The 25,161-nt window shown below is 50.0% G+C and overlaps 1 protein-coding gene across 1 annotated transcript in view; it reads left to right on the top strand.

The window, feature by feature from the left end:
* Nucleotides 1–25,161, top strand: part of LARGE1 (LARGE xylosyl- and glucuronyltransferase 1) — a 531,600-nt gene that overhangs the window by 245,934 nt on the left and 260,505 nt on the right. Inside the window, exon 4 of the mRNA XM_055141751.1 lies at nucleotides 7,995–8,077. Coding sequence (XP_054997726.1) covers nucleotides 7,995–8,077 — 83 coding nt within the window. The remainder of the gene's footprint in view (nucleotides 1–7,994; nucleotides 8,078–25,161) is intronic.

Raw genomic sequence — 25,161 nt, 5'->3', positions numbered from 1 at the left:
GTAATTCCTGAGTGCAGAGTCAGGAGTAACCCCTGAGCATCGCTGGGTGTGACCCAAAAAGCAAAAAAAGTAAATAAAATTTTATTTTATTTTAATGAATCACCCTGAGATACAGACTTACAAATTTTCGTGATTACATTTCAATCAAACAGTGTTCGAGTACCCCTCCCTCCACCAGTGCCCATTCTCCCCCAGCGATGTTCCCAGTCTCCCTCATGCCACCCCCCACCCCTTCCCACCCCCTGCCTCTGCGGCAGGCACCTTCCCTCTTACTCTCTTTCCCACCACCATATTTTGAATTTTTCCACCCTGAACCCCAACCCCTGCCCCAAGGCAGAACAGAAATAATTTATTTTGTATTGTTTGTTATGAATAAGCTGCTGAAAATGCTCCAAGAAAATTTCCTTAGAGGAAAGTGGGTGAAGGTCCCAGGAGCCAGATCACTAACATGTTGTTAAGGGTTGGGCCTTGTATATATATATTATCACTCTGTCACTGTCACTGTCATCCCGTTGCTCATCGATTTGTTCAAGCGGGCACCAGTAACGTCTCTCATTGAGAGACTTATTGTTACTGTTTTTGGCATATCCAATACACCACGGGTAGCTTGCCAGGCTCTGCCGTGCGGACTCAATACTCTCAGTAGCTTGCCGGGCTCTCCGAGAGGGGCGGAGGAATCGAACTCGGGTTGGCCACGTGAAAGGCAAACACCCAACTGCTGTGCTATCACTCCAGCCCAAAAAATATAAATATAAATGATATATTTATATATTATATATTTATAGGATATATATTTATTCTATATATTATAAAAATATATAATTTATATTATATATAAATAAGTATATCAATATATGTTTATAGATATATATGATATATTTTATTATATAAATATATATTTAAATATATTTATAAAATATATCTTATAAAATATATTTTCCTCTAAGACTGGTTGCCTTCAACCTTATTTTTTATTATTTTTTAATTTAATTTTATTTTTTGGTTTTTTTTATTAGTGTGAGGTACAGTTACAAACTTATGAACTTTCGTGTTTGCATTTCAATCATACAGTGATTGTTCACCCATCTATCCCTCCACCAGTGCCCATTCACCTCCACCAATGATCCCAGTATCCCTCTCACCACCCCCACCCCATCCCCCACCACCCCACCCTGCCTCTGCGGCAGGGCATTCCCCTTTGTTCTCTCTCCCTTTGGGTGTTGTAGTTTGCAATAGAGGTATTGAGTGGCCATCATGTTCAGTCTATAGTCTACTTTCAGCTCACATCTTCCAACCTGAATGGGTCCTCCCAACATCCTCTCCTTGGTGTTCCCTTCTCTATCTCAGCTGCCTTTTCCCCCAGCATGTGCCTTCAACTTTAAACCCCACCAAATACTGTGCGCTTCTCTTGGAATATTAGTGTTGTGAGGTATGAGATGTCACGTGGCCATGAATGGTCCAGGAGAAAGTTTACTCATGGGTGAGGCTCGGCCTCAGTGTGCTGAGAGTGACCGTGGGCATGGAAGTGGTTGAGTTCTGGAGGTTTTTGGCTGCCAGGGCTGGGTCCCATAGGGCAGGGAGGGGCGGGTGAGGGAGGATAGGGGCCCTCTGTACATGACCCCAAAGCCTGCATTTCAGGGAGAAGGAACACAAGCGCCATCTACCTGTAAGAGGGGTGGCAATGATTTCCAGATGGCAAAAATGGATTTCATTACTAGGCGAAGAGTGGTCAGTCTGGTTAAAGAAACTCCGGTACATCTACACAGTGGAATACTATGCAGCTGTTAGAAAAGATGAAGTCATGAAATTTGCATATAAGTGGATCAACATGGAAAGTATCATGTTAAGTGAAATGAGTCAGAAAGAGAGGGACAGACATAGAAAGATCGCACTCATCTATGGAATATAAAGTAACAGAATGGGAGACTAACACCCAAGAGTTGTAGAGTTAAGGATTAGGAGGTCTGCCCCACAGCTTGGAAACTGGCCTCACATGCTGGGGGAAAAGGCAGCTCAGATAGAGAAGGGAACACCAAGTAGAGGATGTTGGGAGGACCCATTCGGGTTGGAAGAAGCGAACTGAAAGTAGACTATAGATCAAACATGAAGGCCACTCAGTACCTCTACTGCAAACTACAACGCCCCAAAGGAGAGAGAACAAAGGGGAATGCCCTGCCACAGAGGCAGGGTGGGGTGGTGGGGGATGGGTGGGGGTGGGGAGAGGGATACGGGGATCATTGGTGGAAGAGAATGGGCACTGGTGGAGGGATGGGTAAACGATCACTGTATGAGTAAAATGCAAACACAGAAGTTCCTAAGTTTGTAACTGTACCTCACAGTGATTCTCTAATTAAAAATTTTTAAAAAAAAGAGTGGTCAGTGATGCTCCTTGACATCACTCCTTAGGGAAGTGTCCCTTTTTCCTTCTTCCATGCCCCACCTTTGTTTCTCAGCAGTCACAGACCTGGTGATAAACGGGAGCAGTCAGTCCCCTAAAGGGTACCCGACACCGTGCCAACACCCCCCCCCGACACACACACACACACACACACACACACACACACACACAGGCTGTCTTGCCTAATGCCACACCACAGGCTTCCTTCATTTTGGAGCTGGAGGGGCAACTGCCGAGAAAGGTGTTGTGACAGGGATACCCTTGCGAGTCACTCCCCCCGCTCAATGACTGAACAGAGGAAGCATTGATTGCCACAGCCTGGGAGGAACTGAGTTGGAGGTTGTGGTTCTCCAGCCTTCCTGAGATGCAGGTGGAGACTCTTCCTGGAGCCGTGATGCACTGCAGGCTGCAGAGGGGCTGGAGGCGCCTTTTCTGTGCCCGGGGGATGGAGTTTGATGTCCCGGGGGCCACTTGAGGGTTCTCGCTGGACTCGCACCATTCTGCTTGACGGCTCTTACTGGACCGAATTAGGGTTCGCACTGGAACACATTAAGGTTCTCTCTGGACCTCATGAATGTTCTTAGCAGACTGCTTGAGGGTTCTCCCTGGACCTCGTGAATGTTCTTCCACGGGGCTACTTGACTATTCCCACTGACCACTCGAGTGTTCTCGTGGAACTGCTCTCTGAATGTTCTCTGTTACTCCGCTCGGGTGCTCCCTGTAGGACTCGTTTGCGTGTTCTCCGCTGCCCTCTCTGAGTCTTTACATCACGCTACTTCAGCGCTCGCAAGAGAACCGCTCAAGTATTCTCTCTACAACTCTTTGCACGTTCTCCCTTGCTCTGCCGGAGTGCTCTCTGCTGAGCTCTTTGGATGTTCTCACTGTATAACAGTGAGCCTTCCCCAACAACCCCCCAGACCCCCCCACCCAGAATTGATAGTCCTGCAGAACAAGGCAGAAAACACAATCTTGTGTCTGAGTTATTCTCGAAGGTCCTAACCCAGTGAATGCTTTGAGCAAGTGCTATTTGCACGGATGCTGTGTAGATGCTTCCCAGGCTGTGAACCCCAGCAGGGGTCTTTGGGGATCATCTTGGTGGCTCAGGAGACCTCAGAGAGGGCCGGGTTGGGCACGGGTGAGAGGCATGCACCCTCCCTCCTCCACCCCAGTACTGGTCTTTCTGTGACTCACTTCTTAGCATGATGCCTTCAAAGACCCGGCTGGAGCCTGTGGCAAAGTTCCCCTTCCTTGCTCCAGCGGGATCCCAGTCTGTCACACGTGTGTCCCCGGGGTGTTTCTCCATTCACCTGACCCCAGACTCTCTGCTCACGTCTACTCGTGGCCCCTGTGACCAGTGCAGCTCAGAATGTGTTTGTTCTAACAACCATATGATCCTGCTTTCACGCCCTGGGAACAGAGGACTGGCTGGGTCTGCCGGAAATCCTGTTACCGGTCATTGACGAACCACAGGGATGTTCCATCATGTCCCCACCAGAATTCTTAGGACCTCTGGGAGTCAGCGGCCCCAGCTAGGGAGCCTTGGGAGGACTCGAATGCTTGAGAGCTTCTCTTTTTCTCCTCTCCCCTCCCTGAGGTGGGGTTTCACCTGCAGGTGTCCTGGGGCCAGCCCCTGAGGGTGCCGTGAGCTTTGTGGGCTGCGTCCTCCCAGGAAGGGGCTGACCTCAGAAAGGTCTCTCTCTCTCTCTCTCTCTCTCTCTCTCCTCTCTCTCTCTCTCTCTCTCCTCTCTCTGTCTCTGTCTCTGTCTTTCTGTCTCTGTCTGACTCTGTCTCTCTCTGTCTCTCTCTCTCTCGCTCTCTCCTCTCTCTCTCTCTCTCTCTCGCTCTCTCTCTCTCCCAAGCTGCCTGCGCTGTGGCCACACAGCCTTCCTCAGGCGTCTCTGGGAAAGGCCCCTCAAGCCTTGGGCTCTCCCAATCCACTTCCTGTTCCTGTCCCTTCTGCTTCCTGGTTTCCTGCCCTACACACACACACACACACACACACACACACACACACACACACACACACACACACACACACACACACACACGAGTTTCTGCCCCACAGCAGCCTGATGGATCCTTTCCCGTTGTCTCAGCTCTGCTCCTTCCTGGAAAATACGGGGTTCCCCTGCCCCCAGCCAAGAGAGCACCGCCAGAGGCTCTGTTTTCTCAACCCCCATCCCTGCCATCAGCTGTTGCTTAGACACAGCCAGCCCTGGGTCTCAGCCTCCTCTCCACGGCCCAGAGAGTAACATCCTCCCAGGAAAACCAAGAGTCAGGCCTGTCATCTCCCCTCCACAGTGGGCCCCCAAGACCGAGCCCTGGAGTGGCCCCCGTAGAGTTCGGGCCCCGGCTCTCATCCCTGCGTCTTCATCCCCATGCGCTCCCCCCACCCCCGTCCCTGTTCTGACCCTCTGATGCCATCCTGGGAGTCCCCGCTCACTTCCCAGGCTCCCCTTTTTGTAAGTTCGAACCCCAGAGTGACCCCGGTGGGTTTTCCCAGGCACCCTCCGAGAAGGAGCAATGGAGGAACGTGTACCCCAGCTCCTTCCAGCCTCACCCCTGCGCCTTTCGCTACAGCCCCCACCCCCGACTCCACTGCTCCGATTCTCTGGGTTGAGATGATGGATTTATTCATGGGGGCAGGTGTAAGGGATGAAATCGAAGAGATTGGAAAATTATGTCAAAGGTTTGAGAGTGTGTGCACCTGTACTTACATTTAATGGGCCCATTACACACACACACACACACACACACACACACACACACACACACACACACACACAAAAGAATCCCTCGAACCCTGAAGTCTCAAGCAGACCAAGTTTGCAGTTTGCTCTCTCTGTGGGGGTGGGGGGCTGGCCCTGAAATGTCAGTGATTCGGGAGTGCCCGGTGCCACCTGCTCTGGCTCTTTTCTTGTGCCCTGGGCTGGCAGGGCTCCGGGGCACAGGCAGCCCATTCAATCCCACCCCAGCGTGAAGGGTAATAGTCGCATCTGCAGCCGGGTGGTCTCAGTCTCTGCCTCTCTGAGAGACTCTGAGATGAACGAGAGTACCTTCATGGTACAGGTGGTGACAGTAGGACAGGCGGAGATAGCCTGAGCCTGGGACCCCCTTCACCCACCCGTTGTCGACCCCCGCCTAAGCCTTGCCTCCTACAAAGCAGGACTTCTTCATAGATATGGGATAGGAAATCAAATATATAAAAGATGATATATCATTGCTTTGGGCTGGAGCGATAGCACAGCAGTAGGGTGTTTATTTTGCACGCTGCCTATCCGGGTTCGATTCTCCACCCCTCTCGAAGAGCCCGGCATGCTACCGAGAGTATCTTGCCTGCATGGCAGAGCCTGGCAAGCTCCCCGTGGTGTATTCCATATGCCAAAAACAGTAACAAGTCTCACAATAGAGATGTTACTGGTGCCCACTGGAGCAAATCGATGAGCAACGGGATGACAGTGACACTGACAGAGATCATTTCTTTACAGATATAGAAATGATGTATGGAAAATATCATTTGGGAGGCCACACCTGGCGATGCTTAGGGATTACGCATGGCTCTGTACTCCAGGATCACTCCTGGTGATGGTTCAGGGCACCATATTAGGTGCCTGGGAGTGAATGTTGGTCATTTGTGTGCAAGGCAAGCGCCCTGACCACTGCACTATCTCCCCGTCCCCCCAATACCACTTTTTAATTAGAGACACCATGATGTACAAAATTATTGACGATAGGGGTTCCCTGCGTACAGCATGCCAACGCCACACCCTCGGCTGCGTCTCAGGCTCCCCTCCAGCCCCCACTTGGTACCCCCTGGTCAGTTTAGTTCTGTGGACTAGTTCCTAGGTTCTGTTATCTTTGGCCTTTCATTATTCCCTTACTCACAAAATCCCGTTAATTGTCGATTTCTCGGGCGGGCTCAGTAACCTCTCATTTCGTCCTTTCCCTGAGATCTTAGAAGTCTCTCTCGACTCGGCCCTCCCAACGATGATGTCGATGTCGCACTGGGTCAGGGGAATGAGATCCAGCTTGTTACTGGATTTAGCATATAAATACACCATGGGAAGCTTGCAAGGCTGTCCCATGTGGGCAGGAAACTCTCAGAAGCTTGCCAGTTTCTCCCAGAGAGAGAAGTAGGCTAAAGATACTGCTTCTGGGAGCTTGCTTTTAAGTCTCTGGATGTTGGCCGTTGATGGGATTACACACACCTGTGTTCCTCTGCCGGTACCTTCATGGGTGAGGCCTGTCCGAACGTGTGGAGAGGGGCCTCCAGCGTGACTGTAGCTAGGTTCCGGTGGTCTTCGGCCGTTGGGAGCTCTGCTCGGGGTGGGGAGGGAAGCTGGAGCCCATCCCCTCCGAGGGGCCCCGGGGAAGACAGCCAGGCGTGCGGGCAAGCATCCCTTACCATGCTTATTTATTCTGCGAGAGACCATTCTGCGTCTGCCCCTCTCCTCTGACCGACTTCACTTCTCCTGCTCCCCCCAGTTCCATCGACAGAGGGGCAGCTTGCAAAAGTTTGTACCCATGGCCAAGTCACGTGCCACTGTCTGTGTACCCGGTTTCTTTCTCCATCCACTGACCTGTTCTTCAACACTCGGGTCCTTTCCAGATCTTGGCTCTTGGGAACATAGGAGTCCAAGTGTCTTTTCTGACACAGAATTTTGGAGCCCTACAGGTAGATGCCAAGAAGCAGAAATTGCTGGGGCCTGTGGATAGCACAGCGGGTAGGGCGTTTGCCTTGCACACGGCCAACCCGGGTTCGATCCCCAGCATGCCATAGGGTCCCCAAGCACCTCCAGGAGTAATTCTTTTTTTTTTTTTGGCTTTTTGGGTCACACCCAGCGATGCACAGGGGTTCTTCCTGACTCTGCACTCAGGAATCACCCCTGGTGGTGCTCAGGGGACCCTATGGGGTGCTGGGAATCGAACCCAGGTCGGCTGCGTGCAAGGCAAACGCCCTTCCCACTGTGCTATCACTCCAGCCCCATCCAGGAGTAATTCTTGAGTTCAGAGCCAAGAGTAACCGCTGAGCATTGCTGGGTGTGACCCAAAGAACAATACAAAAAAAATAGAGTCCCAGGGTCTTTTTGGCACTGTGACCAGTAGACCCAAACCCAATCCACCTCGGAACCTCTCCTTGTCCCGTGCCAACAGCTCACTCTCTCTCCAGCTTTCCCTTGCTCCTTCCCTCTGGCCAGGCCTATCCTGTCTCTTTCCTCTCTCTCCTTCCCCCTTGCCTGTGTCTCAGGGTTGGGGGGAGGGCGGGTGGTGGGCGGGTAGGGGTCCCCACTGTTGGCCTGTTTGCGCCAGTCACCATATTTCCTCGCCCCCAAGATGTAACTGGGAAGTGCCTTAATGGTTTCCAGAGGATGATGGCCCCATAGACGATTCAAAAGGCCTTCATAAAACTGTCTCGAGTTATTGTCCACAGCTGCCGACGGTGCCGTCGGCTCTCTCGGAGTCACAGTCCCGAGTGGGGGCTGGCTTCCTTCTCTGAGGGGCTGGCGGCGGGGCAGGTGGAGGTAGAGGGGACGCCCTTTGGGCCTCCGCCGTCTGTGTGACTCACCTGTTCTCTGTCCCCCGCTTCCCCCTCCAGACCATCCACGTGGCCATCGTCTGTGCAGGATACAACGCCAGCCGGGATGTCGTCACCCTGGTCAAGTCTGTCCTGTTTCACAGGTAAGAGGGACGGGGACAGCGGGGGGTTTTCTTTGGGGTGGGCTGGGTCAGAGCCGGCACCTCCTCCCTCATGTACACCCCAGCACATCCGCACCAGCTCGTCTAAAACCTGGGCACCAGGGGCTGGAGTGATAGCACAGCGGGGAGGGCGTTTGCATTGCACGCGGCCGACCTAGATTCAATTCCCAGCATCCCGTAGGGTCCCCCGAGCACCACCAGGAGTAATTCCTGAGTGCAGAGCCAGGAGGAACCCCTGTGCATCACCAGGTGTGACTCAAAAATAAAAAAATTAAATTAAATTAAAAAGAATTTAAAACCCAGGCTACAAAAAAAAAAAAAAAGAATTTAAAACCCAGGCTACAAAAGTAGAGAGAGTACGGAGGGAATTGTCTGCCACAGAGGCAGGGGTGTGGTGGGATGGGGAGGATACTGGGGACATTTACTGTCACTGTCACTGCCATCCCGTTGCTCATCGATTTGCTCGAGTGGGCACCAGTAACGTCTCCATAGACTGGGGACAGTAGCGGTGGAAAAATGTGCAGGGATGGGTATTCGATCATTGTAGGACTGAAATTCAAACATGAAAGCTTTGTAACTGCATCTCACGGTGATTCAATTAAAAAAAAAACCCTCAGTGAGTTAAAAATAAATAAAAAAAACCCGGGCTAGCATGTTTCGGGTATTGAGTACGGGCCGTGGGGACTGTCTGGTGATGTGTCAAATGACAGTGCTTCTCCCCACAGGGACTTCCAAGAGAACCCTAAGTTCTTTGTTCTTATTCTGTTTTTTAAAAATGTATTTTAGGGACTGGAGCAATAGCACAGTGGGTAGGGCGTTTGCCTTGCATGTGACTGACCTGGGATCCCACACACCGCCTGGAGCAATTCCTGAGTGCAGAGCCAGGAGTAACCCCTGTGCATCGCCGGGTGTGACCCGAAAAGCAATTAGATATTTAGATAATAATTATTTATTAGACTTTAGGACGTTTTAAATTCTTTTTTTTTTTTCACACCGAGAGTGAGTTTTATTGGCTCTTTCCTGGACTTCAGGGAGGAGGTGAGGGGCACAGGGGGGCATTGACCTTCTGGCCAGGCCCGAAGCCGGGGCTGAGAGGGGGGTGCATAGCGGGAGCGGCTCAAAGCCCCTTCAGTCTGGCCCCGAGGCCGGCTAAGGGGTTCCCCAGCAGGGAGACAGCACGTGTCTGTGGGGGCAGCTGTGGGCAGAGTTGATGCGACCAGGGGGACGGCGTCTGAGCCTCAGCCACGTCGGGGTGTGGGGGGGGGGGGGCGCGGACAGAGCCTCGGGGCCCAGGCTGGGCGCAGGCCAGGTCTCCCCAAGAGTGCAGAGCGGGCTCAGGGGCAGCGCAAGGTGGGTGCCGCTGGGGGGCACGGCTGGCATCCGAGGCGGCGACGCAGCTGTGTGGCTCCACCTGGACCCTCACACCACTCCGTCCAACCTCTCTACCCGCCTCTCCTCCTGGGTTCAGTAGTGTGTCGGCATTTAGGGTGTTGCTGTACAAACGCATTACAGTTGGCACACCACCCGCTGTGCCGAAACGTGTCATCCGTAACTCACTCGTACATGCTGTCGACCGCGAAGCCACAAGGCCCCCTGACTTCAGGGCAACGGCTTTGCCCAACCTTGGCGTGACCATGACTGTGACTCCCTAATAATGATGCCCTTGCCTTACTAGAACTCACGTCCTTTCTGTTCTGAGCGCCACGGTGTGACCTCAAGGTCTCTGGTGTACCGATGCCCCGGGTGGGCTGTCTGTCTGTCTCGTGCTGGATCGGAAGTCACATCCCCACGGATGCTCAGTCTAAGTGCTCTGGGACCCCCTGGTCCCAGGCCAGTAGCTCCCAGTGCTTTGCCTAGCTGTGGTCCCCAGTGTCAATATTCCTTCTTGTGTCCCTGCCAAATTGCTGAATCATGGTGCTTGGTTAAGTGAACTAACGCTGTAACAACACCAGGTACCCACAACCCTCCACCCCTACCGTCGTTCCTCCTCTCCGAGCCTGGACTTCTTTGCCCCGTGCCTGGTTGTTGCTTCTGGGTTCCGCTATGAAGGGTTGATGTTGTTCCATCCCGTCGTTGTATTCTACCGAGCACTGGGATCACCCAGTACTGAGCCCTTCCCCTCTGACTTTCTCCCCTCAACACGGCATCTCCCAGCTCCCGCCCGATGCAGGGGGCTGCGTGATCTCATCGTTCCTCGCAGCCGTGGGGTGTTGCCTTGTGCATCTGCTGCAGCCTCTTTTATTTCTTTTTCCACACCCTCGCGATGCACAGGGGTTCCTCCTGGCTCTGCACTCAGGAGTCACTCCTGGTGGTGCTTAGGGGACCCTATGGGATGCTGGGAATCGAACCCAGGTCGGCCGCGTGCAAGGCAAGCGCCCTCCCCGCTGTGCTATGGCTCCAGCCCCTTGCCAGGACCTCTTGGTGCGTTCATCTGTGGTTGGGTGTGGGGCTTGCTTCCGTATCTCGGCTACTGTGCTCTGCACTGTCTCTTGCCTGGCAGTTCCCAGACCTTTCTGTTTTCCTGTCTCTTTGGCGGGTGGTATAAAGGATTGAATGCCCCCCACCTCCCCAGTCCAGACCTATCCGGTAGTGTCTTATTTTTTAATTTTTTTTTTATTTTTTATGGAATCACCATGTGGAAAGTTACAAAGCATTCAGGCTTAAGTCTCAGTTATACAACAGTCGAACACCCATCCCTTCACCAGTGCCCATGTTCCACCACCAAGAACCCCAGTAAACCTCCCCTGCCACCCCCACCCCCTGCCTGTGTAGCTGATAATTTTCACTTTACTTTCTCTTTACTTTGATTATATTCAATATTTCCACAAATAGCACAGCAGTAGGACGTTTGCCTTTCATGCCGCCAACCTGTGTTCGATACCTCCGCCCTCTCGGAGAGCCCGGCCAGCTACCAAGAGTATTACGCCCGCATGGCAGAGCCTGGCAAGCTACCCGTGGTGTGTTGGATATGCCAAAAGCAGTAACAATAAGTCTCTCAATGAGAGACGTTACTGGTGCCCGCTCGAACAAATTGATGAGCAACGGGATGACAGTGACAGTGACTTCCACAAAAAAATAATAACTCACTATTATTGTTTGGAGTTTCCCCCCGCCCAAAATCAGACCTACTGAAAAGGAAGCATTTGATAATTTCTTTTCCATTGCTGAGAATGAAGAGTTACAAGGCCTTGTGGCCGCGCAGTCTTGGATTTCTATATCTTAGCATTTTAGTAACTAGGTCCAGGGAAATTTCTGCCAGAAATTGCATCACTGCAAGCTCATACCTCTCTTTAGTGGTCCTTATAAGATGGTGGTCACCACGCCTTTCCCCCCTTTCTTCCCGGAAAGAAAAAAGCGGAGAGAGAAAAACCTTTCCCCTCCTAGGGCAGCATGGGGCCGTGGCTTAGTTCACAGTCTAGAGACATTTCTGCAAGAAGCTGCTGGTACCAAAAGTAGTTTAGCTGGCCTCCGGGATCATGGTCATCCAGCAACAGAGAGGCTGTACACGTGCGGCCACCTGGGTCACATCTCGGCGGAGAGCCCCATCTGTTAGTGTCTTAATTCACAGCTCTCTCTTCCCTGCTCCCCTCCTCTTTCCCTCCTCTCCTCCTCTCCTCCCTCCTCCCTCCTTTCTTCTCCGTCCTCTCTCCTTCCCTCCTCTCTCCTTTCTTCTCCCCCCTCTCTCCTCCTCTCCTCTCTCCTTTCTTCCTATCAACCCTTCTTTCCTCTCTTCTCCTCCACTGTTCTCTCTCCCCCTCTCCTCCTCCTCCTTCCCTCTCCTCGCCGCCCCTCTCCCCTCCTCTCTCCTCTCCCCACTCCAGCCACACTCACCTACCTGGGACTTCCCCCTCCCTCCAGCCCCGCCCTGGGCCCTGCCCCCTTATACTCAGGCCCACTGGCTCCCCTCTGCTTCCTCCCCTCCTGCTGCTCCTCCTCCACCGCCCCCCTGGGAAGATTCCTCTGACCCTCTCCGAGCACTGTGAGGGACCTGGGAGATGGCACAAAGAGGCCACGCCTTTTCCTCGCATGTGCGGGGCCGGGGTTCGGTTCCCAGCGCTGCTGTGTGACCGCCTGAGCATCAACACCGCAGCCCTCAGTGGCAGCGCGTTGCCGGACTCGGCAGTTCAGGCAAGCGATGCCACGAGTGGCCCCTGGGGCCCTGGATCTGGGGGACCCCCCTCCCCAACCACTGCAAATGAAAGACGTTGCCTGGGTATGTTTTCTCAGAGGAATCACACGTGTACTGCGGATCTGGGCTTCCTCTGCCGTTCTGTTCATCGCCTTGCGTTTTACTTCTTGTTACTCATGGTTCTTTCTTTCTTTCTTTCTTTCTTTCTTTCTTTCTTTCTTTCTTTCTTTCTTTCTTTCTTTCTTTCTTTCTTCCTTTATTTTTTCTTTTTCTTTCTTCCTTCCTTCCTTCCTTTCTTCCTTCCTTCCTTTCTTTCTTCCTTCCTTTCTTTCTTCCTTCCTTCCTTCCTTCTTTCCTTTCTTTCTTTCTTCTTTTCTTCCTTCCTTCCTTCCTTCCTTCCTTCCTTCCTTCCTTTCTTCCTTCCTTCCTTTCTTTCTTCCTTCCTTTCTTTCTTCCTTCCTTCCTTCCTTCTTTCCTTTCTTTCTTTCTTTTCTTCCTTCCTTCCTTCCTTCCTTCCTTCCTTCCTTCCTTCCTTTCTTTCTTTTTTTCTTTCTTCCTTCCTTTCTTTCTTTCTTTCTTTCTTTCTTTTTTTCTTTCTTTCTTCTTCTTTCTTTCTTTCTTTCTTTCTTTCTTTCTTTCTTTCTTTCTTTCTTTCTTTCTTTCTTTCTTTCTTTCTTTCTTTCTTGCTTTCTTGCTTTCTTGCTTTCTTGCTTTCTTGCTTGCTTTCTTCTGAAGTCAAAGGCGGGCCTTCCGGGAGTAGAAGCCAGGCATTGTTTGTCTGTCTTCCTAATACCTACAGCTATGTGCTTTCCCTGCGTTCCTGAAAGCCCAGGAAGTGGTTACTCCTTTAGCAAGGGAATCCGCGAGACTTCCCTGATAAATTACCTGGAGACATACTTCGCCCGTCAAATCACACACAGGCCTTGCTCGGTTTCACGTTCTTACCAGCATCTGGCGGAGAGAGTTGGAGGAGATCATTTGAACTCCTCTTTGGACTTAACTCTTCCTTCAGTTCGCTTTGGCTGCAAAGCCTATCACCCCAGACGTTTTTGGTTCAGCATGACACTTGTTTTTTGAGTTCAGCCGCTGGGAAGGGACCTCTCCACTTGGGCATTTCTTTGACTGTGACCCCAAGACCCTGCCTTCAGCCCCTTCCCATGGTTGAGACGCATCTCACAGCTAATGGCTCATTCTTTGTCTCCTGTAAAGGTTCCCTCCCTGACCACTGTCACAGTCACTGTCATCGCGTTGTTCGTCGATTTACTCAAGTGGCCACCAGTAACGTCTCTATGACACTCAGCCCTGAGATTTTACAGCCTCTCCTTACTCGTCTTTTCCAACAATTGGAGGCTCTTTCAGGGTTAGGGGAATGAATCCTATTGTTACTGTTTTTGGCATGTCAAATACGCCACAGGTAGCTTGCCAGGCTCTGCCATGTGGGCGGGATACTCTCGGTAGCTTGCCGGGCTCTCCAAGAGGGATGTATATATCTTTTACTGTATTTGGGATATGAATACACCATGGGGAGCTTGCAAGGCTCTCCCCTGCAGGTAGCTTCTCGGGTTCTCCAAGAGGGAGAACAAGGTTATTAGACCAAGAGCTTGGTCTTACAGTCTCTGGATGTTGGCCGTTGGTGGGATTACATGGCACCAATGGCAGTTTGTGGGTGTGGCTTCCAGGCTACTGGAAAATGGGGAATCTGGGCGGAAGAGGCCCAGTCCCAATCTGAGCAGGCTTGGAGATCTCAGCCCCGGGTCCCTCACACCTGGGTTCCTCTGCTGGTCCCTTCATGAGTGAGGCTCGTCCAAACCAAGAAAAAAATCTGCTTTTCATTTATTTGTTTATTGTGGGGGTTAGGACCATCCCTGGTGGTGTTCAGGGGATACTCTTGGCTCTCCCAAAATTGCTCAGGGAACCATATGGCTCCTGGCATGGACGCTGGCCCTCTTGTTGGCAAAGCACAGGCTTGTCCCATCAAACTCTCTCTCCCACTCTTAAGAAGTAAGAGATGGAACAACCTACAGGTATGGCCACGTGCCTTGCACACGACTGACCCGCCTTTAGTTCCAGACACTGAAGATGGTCCCCCCAGCTCCATCAGAAGTAATGCTGGAGCACAGAGCCAGGAGAACGCCCAGAGTATTACCCAGAGCATCAACAGGTGTGGCCCCAACACACACACACACACACACACACACACACACACACACACACACACTGAAATTAAATAAAGTGAAATATTTACTTTCTAAAAGTATGATCCTCTGTCCTCAAGCTCTCCTATTTCCTAATCAGGGCCAATTCTGTGGTCCTCCAAAATGTCCAGAGACATCAATCAGAACCTACGGCCACGTGTCGATAATACCGAAGGCACGGGAATATTCTCCACGCCAAACCGGACAAACCAGGTCGCCGTGGAAATCGTAAGGAACCTACGGAGGCCGCAGGTTCGATTTAAAAATAGCAGCCGTTTATTATCAGCCGCCGCTCAGACGCCTGGTTTGCGCGGGGTCCTGCACCCCGAGAAGAAAGCCAGCGCGGAGGACGTGGCATGACAGTCCCGCAGCTTGAGCCCAGCGCGGCTTCCTCTGCAGCCGCCGAAAGGAGAACGGGTAGAATTTCCTCCCCGCGACTCTACCCAGGAGAATTCTTCTGGGCATGGCTAATGCGGGCGATAATGAGTGGAGATAGGAAGCCTGAAGGACTTTTGAAAGACTCCGAGCGTGGAAAAGTCCGGCTATAAATAGCCGCCTTGCCTCCCCGAGCACGTGGGGAGGATTAACTCATACGTGATTCTCCAATGCTTTGACACATCAAGTCCCGTCCTAATGTTAATAATAATATAATAATAGTGCTGCAGGATGCTTCTCGGGCTTTCGCTGTTAATTACAGTAATTAGATTTAGTTTCCAGACAAGATTGCCAGCAGATTTTTCACTTAAGGCCTGCTTTGTTACAGCCAATCAGTTTCATTTTCCCGGGGTACCGAGGGATACGGTGTGGGGGGGGGGGGAGGGCGGGTAGACACTCTGGTTTTTTAAATTTTTTTGCTTTTTTTTGAGGGGAGGGTCACACCCGGCAATGCACAGGGGTTCCTCCTGGCTCTGCACTCAGGAATTACTCCTGGTGGTGCTCAGGGGACCCCTATGGGATTCTGGGAATCGAACCCGGGTCGGCCGCGTGCGAGGCAGACGCCTTCCCCCCTGTACTATGGCTCCAGCCCCCACTCTGGCTTAAAAGAGAGTGGATGACAGGCATTCTTGAACACTGATGCTGGAACAGAAACATCATGTCACCTTTTGGAAAGAAGAAGGTTGTGTTATATATTTGTATGGTGCTTTAGAAGGCGACCCCATAGAAGTCCTTGGAGGCCTCCGTCTTGGAAAGATGATACACACCCAGAAATTAAAAAAAAAAAAAACACTGCTGTAATACTACCAAGAATCATAACAGCATCAGTCAGCAAATAATGGGCATCCTCTTGTAGTTAATGTCCTCAGTGGCTTTGAAAAATGGGGTCATGGACTGGCTCGAAGGGTTGGAGCATGTCTTTGCATGCTGGAGCCCCCAGCACAAACCCGGGTCCCACGTGGACCCACCTGAGCAAGGCAGGAAGCAGCCCCTGAGCTCTGCATCGAGAGTAGCTCTGTGCACTGCCAAGTGGAACCCCAAGCCCCAAATGTAACTAAATCAGTAAGAACCCATCCTGCTATCTCTGTGCCATCTGCCACCCTTTGCTGGGTCCCTTGGACCCATGAGGCCCCTCCCAGAGCCCTTTGGAACTCTACGCACCCCATCCCATCCCCCAAGGACCCTGGAAGCTGACACGGGCCTTTTTCGTCATCTAGGTGTGTCCAGGGAGCCAGCCCGCATCCCATACTGACATCTCTGCTACCCCGTGCTGGGTCCCCTGGACCCATGAAGCCCCTCCCAGAGCCCTCTGGAACCCAAAACCCAAACCCCAAACAGCACCCCTTAGTCTCCCCAACTTCAAGGGTTGTTGGGTTTTATATATCTCCTCAGATATGTCTGTTTTAACACTCCTGTACAAATGGATATATTAGAGATTGAACTGTATTAGAGATTGAGCTGCGTGACCAGTGCCGTTCAATCAACATGCTAAGTGCACACATATCATGTATTGTCAGACTAGTCGATCATAGAGTACTGCTTGCTGGAAATCATAAATTAGGTCAGATTCTCTTAAACTCAAATTTCAGTACCCACAAATCCTTAGGAACAATGGTGAAACAAAAGATTTCACCTGCTCTGTCAGACAGAAACAGAAGCCCTGGCAAAACATGGGGCCTCAGATAAACGCTCAAGTCTCATTGCTGAGGAACTCAAATCCCTGTTCCATACAATGGCCACTGAACAAAAGCAGTCACTGGAAGAAAAAATTAGACAACTTAAAAACAAATGAATCCAGGTTATCATCAGAGAGTCCACGCAAATGGAATTGAAGGAGTTGAAAAATACAATGGCAAGTCACAGCAATAGAATTCAACATGCAGAGGACCCTATCAGTGACATTGAAGACAAAATATTAGCCCTCACTGCTAACAAAGTGGAAAAAAAGAAGAAAAGTAAACAAATGGAGGAAAATGTAAGATTCTTGATAGATAGTCAATGAGAAATAGTCTTTGAATCCTAGGAAGACCAGAAGGAGAGGGAAAAGGTAAAGCAGAAGAAGAGCTGGCTGAAGAAATAATCACCAAGAACTTTCCTGATGTGAGAACTTTCCGGATATCTCGAGAGAGGCTCCTGCATGGATTCAGGAGGCCCAAGGAGTTCCAAACAAAATAGTCTCGAACGAAAAAATGTTGAGATACATAGCAATCAAAATGGATGGTAAAATCAAAAGATAGAGACAGACAACTCAAAGCAGCAAGAGAGAAGAAGACCCTCAAATATAAGGGACACAACATAAGAATCAGAACCGACCTCCTATAGGACATTATAACAAGCTAGGAAGGTGGAATGACATATTCAAAGTTCTGGCTGAAAAAAACTTCCAGCCTAGAGTCCACTACCCTGCGAGGCTATCAGTTAGTCTTGAGGGAGGGATAAGAAACCTTTCAGACAAACAAGAGCTGGCAGAATTTGCAACAACTAAACCAATACCATAAGAATTACTGAAATGCCACTTAATTAAAAAAAAAACCACAACTCTCCCAAAACAACTGGTACACACACACACACACACACACACACACATACACACACAAACACAAACACACATACACATCCTCGAGCATGCTGGAAAAACTGGAAAACTACGTGTAAGAAACTAAAGCTGGATCCATATCTTACACCTCACTTTGAAGTCAAGTCAAAGTGGATCAAAGAACTTGAGATTGGACCAGAAACTATCAAGTAACTTGAGGAAAATATAGGCAGAATATTTCAAGACTTGGACCTCAAAGGTGCCTTCAGTGATCTGATACTTCTGACAAAGACAGCAAAATCCAAAATAAACAAATGGGACTGCCTAACGTTAAAGAGTTTCTATGTGGGGGAAAAAAGAAAAAAAAATCACTAAAACAAAAAAACAAACAAACAAAAAATGCTAACTGAATAGGAAAAATATTTGCAGTCAACACATCAGATAAAGGTTTGATATCCAGGATATATAAAATACAAAGATCAATTTAAAAAATTTAGAAACCTTATCAGCAAATAAGGAGAGGAAATAAATAGACATTTCTCAGAGGAAGACAGGCGAATAGCCAGCAGGCCCATGAAAACAGTGTTCAGCAGAACTTATCGTCAGAGAAATCTTAATCAAGATGACAGTGAGATACTATCTCACATTGGTAAGAGTGATACATCAAAAATAGTAGGAACAATCTGTGTTGGTGGGGATGGAGTGAAAAAGAAGTTTTTATTCACTGCTGGTAGGAAGGGTGTGTGGGACGACCCCTGTGGAAAACAGTATGGTGAGTTCTCAGTAAACTTAGAATTGAATTGCCATATGGTCCAACAATTCCACTTTGGGGCAACTATACCCAGGATATATATCACTGTATCACTGTCATCCCGTTGCTCATCGATTTGTTCGAGTGGGCACCAGTAACGTCTCTCATTGAGAGACTTATTGTTACTGTTTTTGGCATATCCAATACACACGGGTAGCTTGCCAGGCTCTGCCATGTGGGCAAGATACTCTTGGTAACTTGCCGGGCTCTCCAAGAGGGGCGGAGGAATCGAACTTGGGTCAGCTGCGTAAAAGGTGAATGCCCAACCGCTGTGCTATCGCTCCAGCCCAGGACATATATGTATAAAAAAGCCCTCTCTTGGAGGTTGGAGCTATAGTACAGCGGGTAGGGCATTTTCCTTGCACACTGCCAACCTGGGGTCAATCCTCAGCATCCCATATGGCCCTGCAAGCACCATCAGGAGTAATTCCTGAGTGCAGAACCAGGAGTAACCCCTGATCATCGACAAGTGTGACCCAAAAGCCAAAAACCAAAAAGAAAAATCCTACACGCTCTCAAAAGGACATATGCACACCATTATTCATTGCTGTACTTAGTGTATATTCACTAAAAATAAATTACAGAAGGGCCAAGCACGGCTGTCTCTCTCCGCCACCTGTGTTCGGTAGTCTTGGGCCGCTTCCCGCCCCCCCCAAGGAGGTCAGTGGCGATGGGCAGGTGAAGGAAGGAACGAGGACCAGGCTGGTTGGTCTCAGTTGCAGTTTATTGCATTCCCATCTCCTAGGGTCATCTCAATCTCAGACTACAGTGCTCAGGCCAGATTAGTCTTTCCTATCCCTGGCAGGGTCCTAATCTCGCCGTTACTTTTGGATCATGACAGCATTTGTTTATGACCATGCTCTCAACTTATAGTTGAGTATTGTGGTGCTTTGGCCTGGCCCATTTCGATGCCAGGGTAGCTCACAGCTTGCCCTGGGTCTATTCAGTCCCTCGTCAGGACCCTGCTTTGGGAATGCTAGGAACTAAGGGCAACTGAGGCTTAAGTCGAGAGAACAGATGCCCAGGAGTGCAGATTGTTTGGAGACAATTTACTCCCAAGTTACAAAAGCATAATAGTAACTGTCTTCCTTTGTCCATACAAAAAGGACATTGATTTAAACAAAACTATTCAAAAGACATAAGAAGAAGAGAAAGGCAATATTAACTTACAATACAAGTTCAGTGTCCTAGAAGAATCTGACCTTACAAATTAACAGAATCTGATTAGGGAAAAAGCTGATTAACTGGTTGGGGAAGAGAGCAAAAAGAAGTGGTTACAGATAAACAAAGGAATGGGAGTGACTAGGGCACTGTGATGGGTGTGACTCAATAAACCTAAGCTCCATGTGGCAAGGGAGAAAGAAGAAACCAATGTTAGACCTAAAATATTTAGAGCTATATTCCAACACTCAGTACAGTAGATAAAATATGGAATCAACCTAGGTGTCCAATGACAGATAAATGGATTATGAAGATGTGGTATATATACACAATGGAATACTATGCAGTTGCATATAAGGAACAACAAAATTGTGCAGTTTTCTGCAACATGGATGAAACTGGAAGATAACCATGTTGAGTGAAGTAAGCCGGAAGAAGAAAGACAAATAACAGGATAATCTCACTTATCTATGGAATATAGACTACCGGATGAGGAAATGTGGTAAAAGGGGGATGCTTAGATCATCCTTGACCCCAGAGGTTGGAGCAGAAGGACAGAGAAGGGAAGAAAACATGAAGGGAAGAAGAGAACAAGAAGTAATAGGTGAACGGGCTTCAGGGCTTCAGGTATGCCAGTGATATGAGGGAGGGTTCGAGCCATACACCCGAAACACAGCTTAAACAACATGAAAAATATCAGACCTAAGCAGCACCAACCATTGAAACTTTGTGACGACAAGCGGGGATGGAGTCAGGGTTGAGATGAAGAGGGAATCTGGAGACTGATGGAGGGAAGTGTGTGGAGCCCTGGGTTCGACCCCAGCAGTATGGGGCAGGGGTGAGGGTGGAGACAAACAGGAGAGGGGTGAAAGATAACCAGAAAATACAAATTAAAAAGGTAATTTCGGGGGCTGGAGCAATAGCACAGCGGGGAGGGCTTGCAAGCCTTGCATGCGGCTGACCCGGGTTCGATTCCCAGCATCCCATATGGTCCCCCGAGCACCGCCAGGAGTGCATGAGCCAGGAATAACCCCTGTGCATCGCCAGGTGTGACCCAAAAAGAAAAAAAATAAAATAAAAAATAAAAAGGTAATTTCATGGGGGGCAGAGCGATAGCACAGCGGGGAGGGCGTTTGCCTTGCACGCAGCTAACCCTGGGTTTGATCCCCGGCATCCCATAGGGTCCCCTGAGCACCACCAGGAGTAATTCCTGAGTGCAGAGCTAGGAATAACCCTTGAGCATCGCCAGGTGTGACCCAAAAATGAAAAAAAAAAAGATGGGGGTAATTGTGGGTGCTTAAAGAGAGTACAAAGTGCGGGAGTACAAGCTTTGCCTGGGCAATGTCCAAGATGATCCCTGGAACTGTATTTCCCCCGAGCACGGCCAGATGTGGTCCTCAAGGTCCCTGAGCACCACTGGAGAGGCCGCCCAGATTGGGGGAGGGATTTTCTCATGTTGTGTTTGGAGAGTGATCTTGCTCTTATCTTCTCTTTACGTCTGTTTTTTGGTCTCCTCCATATGCAATAAGGGCGGGGGGTGGGGATGTGAATGGGAAAAAAATTAAAATATATAGAAGCAAAGATTGAGTTTAAAATTTTTTTTAATTCCATTTATGTCTGTGACTCTTTGATATTTAAAGGAGGGTCATGGGGCTGGAGCGATAGCACAGCGGGTAGGGCGTTTGCCTTGCACGCGGCCAACCCGGGTTCAATTCCCAGCATCCCATAGGCTCCCCTGAGCAGCGCCAGGTGTCATTCCTGAGTGCATGAGCCAGGAGGAACCCCTGTGCATCGCCGGGTGTGACCCAAAAAGAAAAAAAAAATAAAATAAAGGGAGGGTTAATGGAATGTCTGTCACTCCCATACCCATGGTAGATAACCCGGGAATTAGTCCTGCTCTTTAAAGAAGCCAAGCTCTTAGTAAAGAGAGGGGAAGATTTTTATTTAGTAATTAAATGTTTACCTCCTGGGCAGAAGGTGGAGCAGCTTGTAAAAATTTAATATCTGTTTGCAAGAATGATCCGCTTCCTGGCACGCTCCAGCCCTGCTGGCAGGAAGGAGGAAACCGGGACAGTTTCCTTTATTTATTTATTTATTTATTTTTATTTTGCATAACCAGCAGCTGGGGATTTCTGCCTAACTTCGCCTGGGCCTCATAAGAGCAGGGAGAATAAGATTGCTTCTTTGTGACCAGTGTCTACCTCGAGTCCTCTCAGCGCCTGTTTGGGCTTCAACTTAGCGGAGGAGCCGTTTCCAGATTGGCATGGGAGGAACCTGAAGTTTTAATCAGGCAGAGGATAAGAATCAGCCTCCTGTGGCTAATGCTGTCCGTGAGTTGGACGTGAGGCAAGAGATTCTTGGATTTTTTTTTTTTACTTCCTCCCCAGCTAATCCAGTTTGAATATCAGGACTCATCCGTGTGGAACGGTTCCATATTTTTATTTCATCAATACAGATGTAGTTCCCATACCATTCCAAACTCTGGTCCCATTTTATTATTATTATTATCATCGTGGTGATATTATTCTCGGTAGGACTGGAGCGATAGCACAGCGGGGAGGGCGATTGCCTTGCACTCGGCCAACCCGGGTTCGATTCCTCCGCCCCTCTCAGAGAGCCCAGCAAGCTACCAAGTATCCCACCCGCACTGCAGAGCCTGGCAAGCTACCCATGGTGTATTTGATATGCCAAAAACAGGAACAAGAAGTCTCCCAATGGAGGCGTTACTGGTGCCCACTCGAGTAAATCAATGAACAACAGAACAACAGTGCTACAGTATCATCATGGTGATACTAACAAGTCACAAAATTGTTTTAGAGGTAGTTTTGTACCTCTTCGAAACTGCATGTTATGGTGAGAGGGGAGGGCAATAGTAAGGGGAGGGCCCTTGCCTTGATCCCCAGCATCCCACATGGTCCCCCAAGCACTGCCAGGAATATTCAGGAGTGATTCCTGAGTGCAGAGCCAGGAGTAACCCCTGAGCATCACCACATGTGCTTCCACCTCCCCTCCCCCCAAAAATTGCATGTTACCATGCCATAGATTTTATTGGTCCACTGCTCAGAGACCAATAATAACTTCCACCACCCTTCGTTTAGATCCCTCCAACCTTTTCATATTCTCCCCATTGGTAGCACTGCACTGTTGCACTGTCGTCCCGTTGTTCATCGATTTGCTCGAGCGGGCACCAGTAACGTCTCCATCGTGACACTTGTTACTGTTTTTGGCATATTGAATATGCCACAGGGAGCTTGCCAGGCTCTGCCATGCAGGCGGGATACTCTCGGTAGCTTGCCGGGCTCTCCGAGAGGGACGAAGGAATTGAACCTTGGTCTGCCACGTGCAAGGCAAATGCCTGACCCGCTGTGCTATCGCTCCATGGTTTTGAGGTCAGATTCCCAGGTTTTGTTTTTATTTGACTGTATTTGTTCCTCTACTTGCTTCCTTTATTCCCCACAACCCCCTCCCCATCTGTCCTCAGGAACTTAAGTTGCTTCCAGATCTTAGCTTTTGTAAACAATGTGGAATATCTCTCCTAATGAATGTTTTTTAATGTTCTTTGGATAGAAGCCCCCGGAGTAGAAATGCTAGCTCATCTGGCAGACTGTGTTTAATATTTTTGAGAGAAGTCTCCATACTCTTTTCCATAGAAACTAGACCAATTTGCATGCTACCCAGGGCCGACAAGGGGTTTTCCGTGTTTACAGCTGCATTTCATTCTCGTGTGTCTCCGTGAGGTGGGTGCTGGGGTGACCCCCATTTTCCTGGTGATAGAAGGGACCGTGCTTATTAACTCACGGGGCAGAGTCACGGAGAGAGGGCACAGACTGGATTGGAATCTTGTCAATCCAGCTTCAGACTTTGAGTTCTTAAACCAGAAAAACAAAGTTTCAAAGCTCCCATTTTGACGATTATTTTCACTTTTCTTTTTTAAATTTTTATTTACTTTCCTTTTTGGTGTCTGACCATCCCTGGTGGTCCTCGGGAGACCTGGAGATGGAACTGGGTGAGCGTCCTTATCCACCTGGGATGGCCGAGTCGTGGGTGGCCACATTTTATCTCCCTGCGCTATCTCTGAATCAGTCACTTTTGTATTTAATCATTACCTTTGGGGGAACAAACAGATACTGTCATCATAAATATATTCGCTATCATCTCCATCTCCCACGCCCACCCCCTGAATATCAAAGCAGTGGAAGCTTTGTTTTGCTTTTTTGCTTGTTTGTTTGTTTGTTTTTTGCTTTTTAGGTCACACCCGGAGATGCTCAAGGGCTCTGCACTCAGGAATTACTCCTGGCAGTGCTTGGGAGAACCTGTGGGATGCTGGGAATCGAACCTGGGTCGGCTGCATGCAAGGCAAATGCCCTCCCCGCTCTGCTATCACTCCAGCCCCAGTTTTGTTTTGTTTTGCTGGAGGGCCTCCCAAGGGGGTGCTCAGGAGGCCCCAGGACCCCCTCCCAAAAGTCCTTGAGCTCTCTGGCCAGTGGTTGAAAGCAAGTGTCTGTGCTACGGGGCAATCCTCCTGGCCCTTGTCTCGACTGCCCTTAGGTGTTAGCCTCGTGTGATGTTATTTCTATACTCCACAAATGAGTGCAGATGGACAGTACTCTTGAGCACTTTAGAGCTCCGTCCTATTTTACTGTGCGCTGGATGGATGGGAAGAAAAGCCAGCCAGCTTAATGTGGAGTTGGGGGTCTGTTTGCTGAACTCCAATCCCGTCCATTGCAGCATTCCCACAAAAGGGGGAGAAACTGAGGCTCGGAGAGACTCACCCACTTGCTCAAGTTGCATCTCTGGGACCCCATCTCAATTCTTCCGATCCCTGAATCCCATTTCTCGGCCCACCTTCACGTGGTCTCTGGGTTTCCCTGGACGGTCGCTCTGTTTCTCACGTCGAGGGGAGTCCCTCATCCTGGGCACGGATTTGCCCTTGAGCTTTGGGCTGTGATCAAGGCCACTTCCCCTCCCTGCAGCCTCGAGTTTTCCCGGAAACATGGATCTCCGGGCATCTTGACAGGAAATAGCTTCGCAGAGTTTCCCCTGTCACGATGGTGGGTTCTCTGCCTGAACTTGCCAGTGCTCCCCAAGCTTAACCCCGGAGATTTATTTCAGCTCAGACGTCTCTGTATTGGAGCCAACACGGACCCCGGCTGGCTTGGTGTGGGGGCTGTCGCTCCTTCCAGCAAAGGCGGGGAGAACGCTCTGCTTCTCAGCATTGCCGTGGGCATCGCATCCCCTCCTGGAACAGGGGAGCCGTGAGGGAAGCCCGAGGCAGCGGGCGCCTTCGTCTCTGCGGCAGGCCCTGCTCCTGGGGTGTCAGTCGCATATGACACGGGGAGGCGGGTGCTGGCTTCCTTCTTGGGTGACAGCTGTGGGCTGCTCTCTGGAGAGAGCCAGCCTGGCATCCTCTCTGCATCTCTGTGGGTCGAACGCACGTGAGCGGTGCTTCCCACGCACGTGAGCTGTGCTCCCATTCTCTAGGCTGATGTTGGTATGTTCTCTCCAGGGATTTGAACTTGTCTGGGGAGAGACTTTTCCGGGGAGGCTCTCACCTGCCTCTCTTCGCAGGCCGGCGAGATAGCTCAGATGTCAAGACTCTGGCCTTGCGCACAGCTGACCCCGGGTCAATCCCTGCCACTGCATATGGCACCGGGGGCCTCGCCAGGGCTGTGTCCTGTGTAAGGCCCCATGTCCCATGCAAGGTTCTCTGTGTCCCGTACAGGACTCCGTCTCTGGCTTCATTGAAATGTGTTTATAAGCTTACGGACATGGAGAGTATCGTGCTAAGTGAAATGAGTC

The sequence above is a fragment of the Sorex araneus genome, chromosome 6, assembly GCF_027595985.1.
Source record: "Sorex araneus isolate mSorAra2 chromosome 6, mSorAra2.pri, whole genome shotgun sequence".
In the NCBI taxonomy this organism is placed as follows: domain Eukaryota; kingdom Metazoa; phylum Chordata; class Mammalia; order Eulipotyphla; family Soricidae; genus Sorex; species Sorex araneus.
The sequence above is the reverse complement of the archived record's forward strand: the minus strand, read 5'-3'. Positions and strand labels throughout refer to the sequence as shown.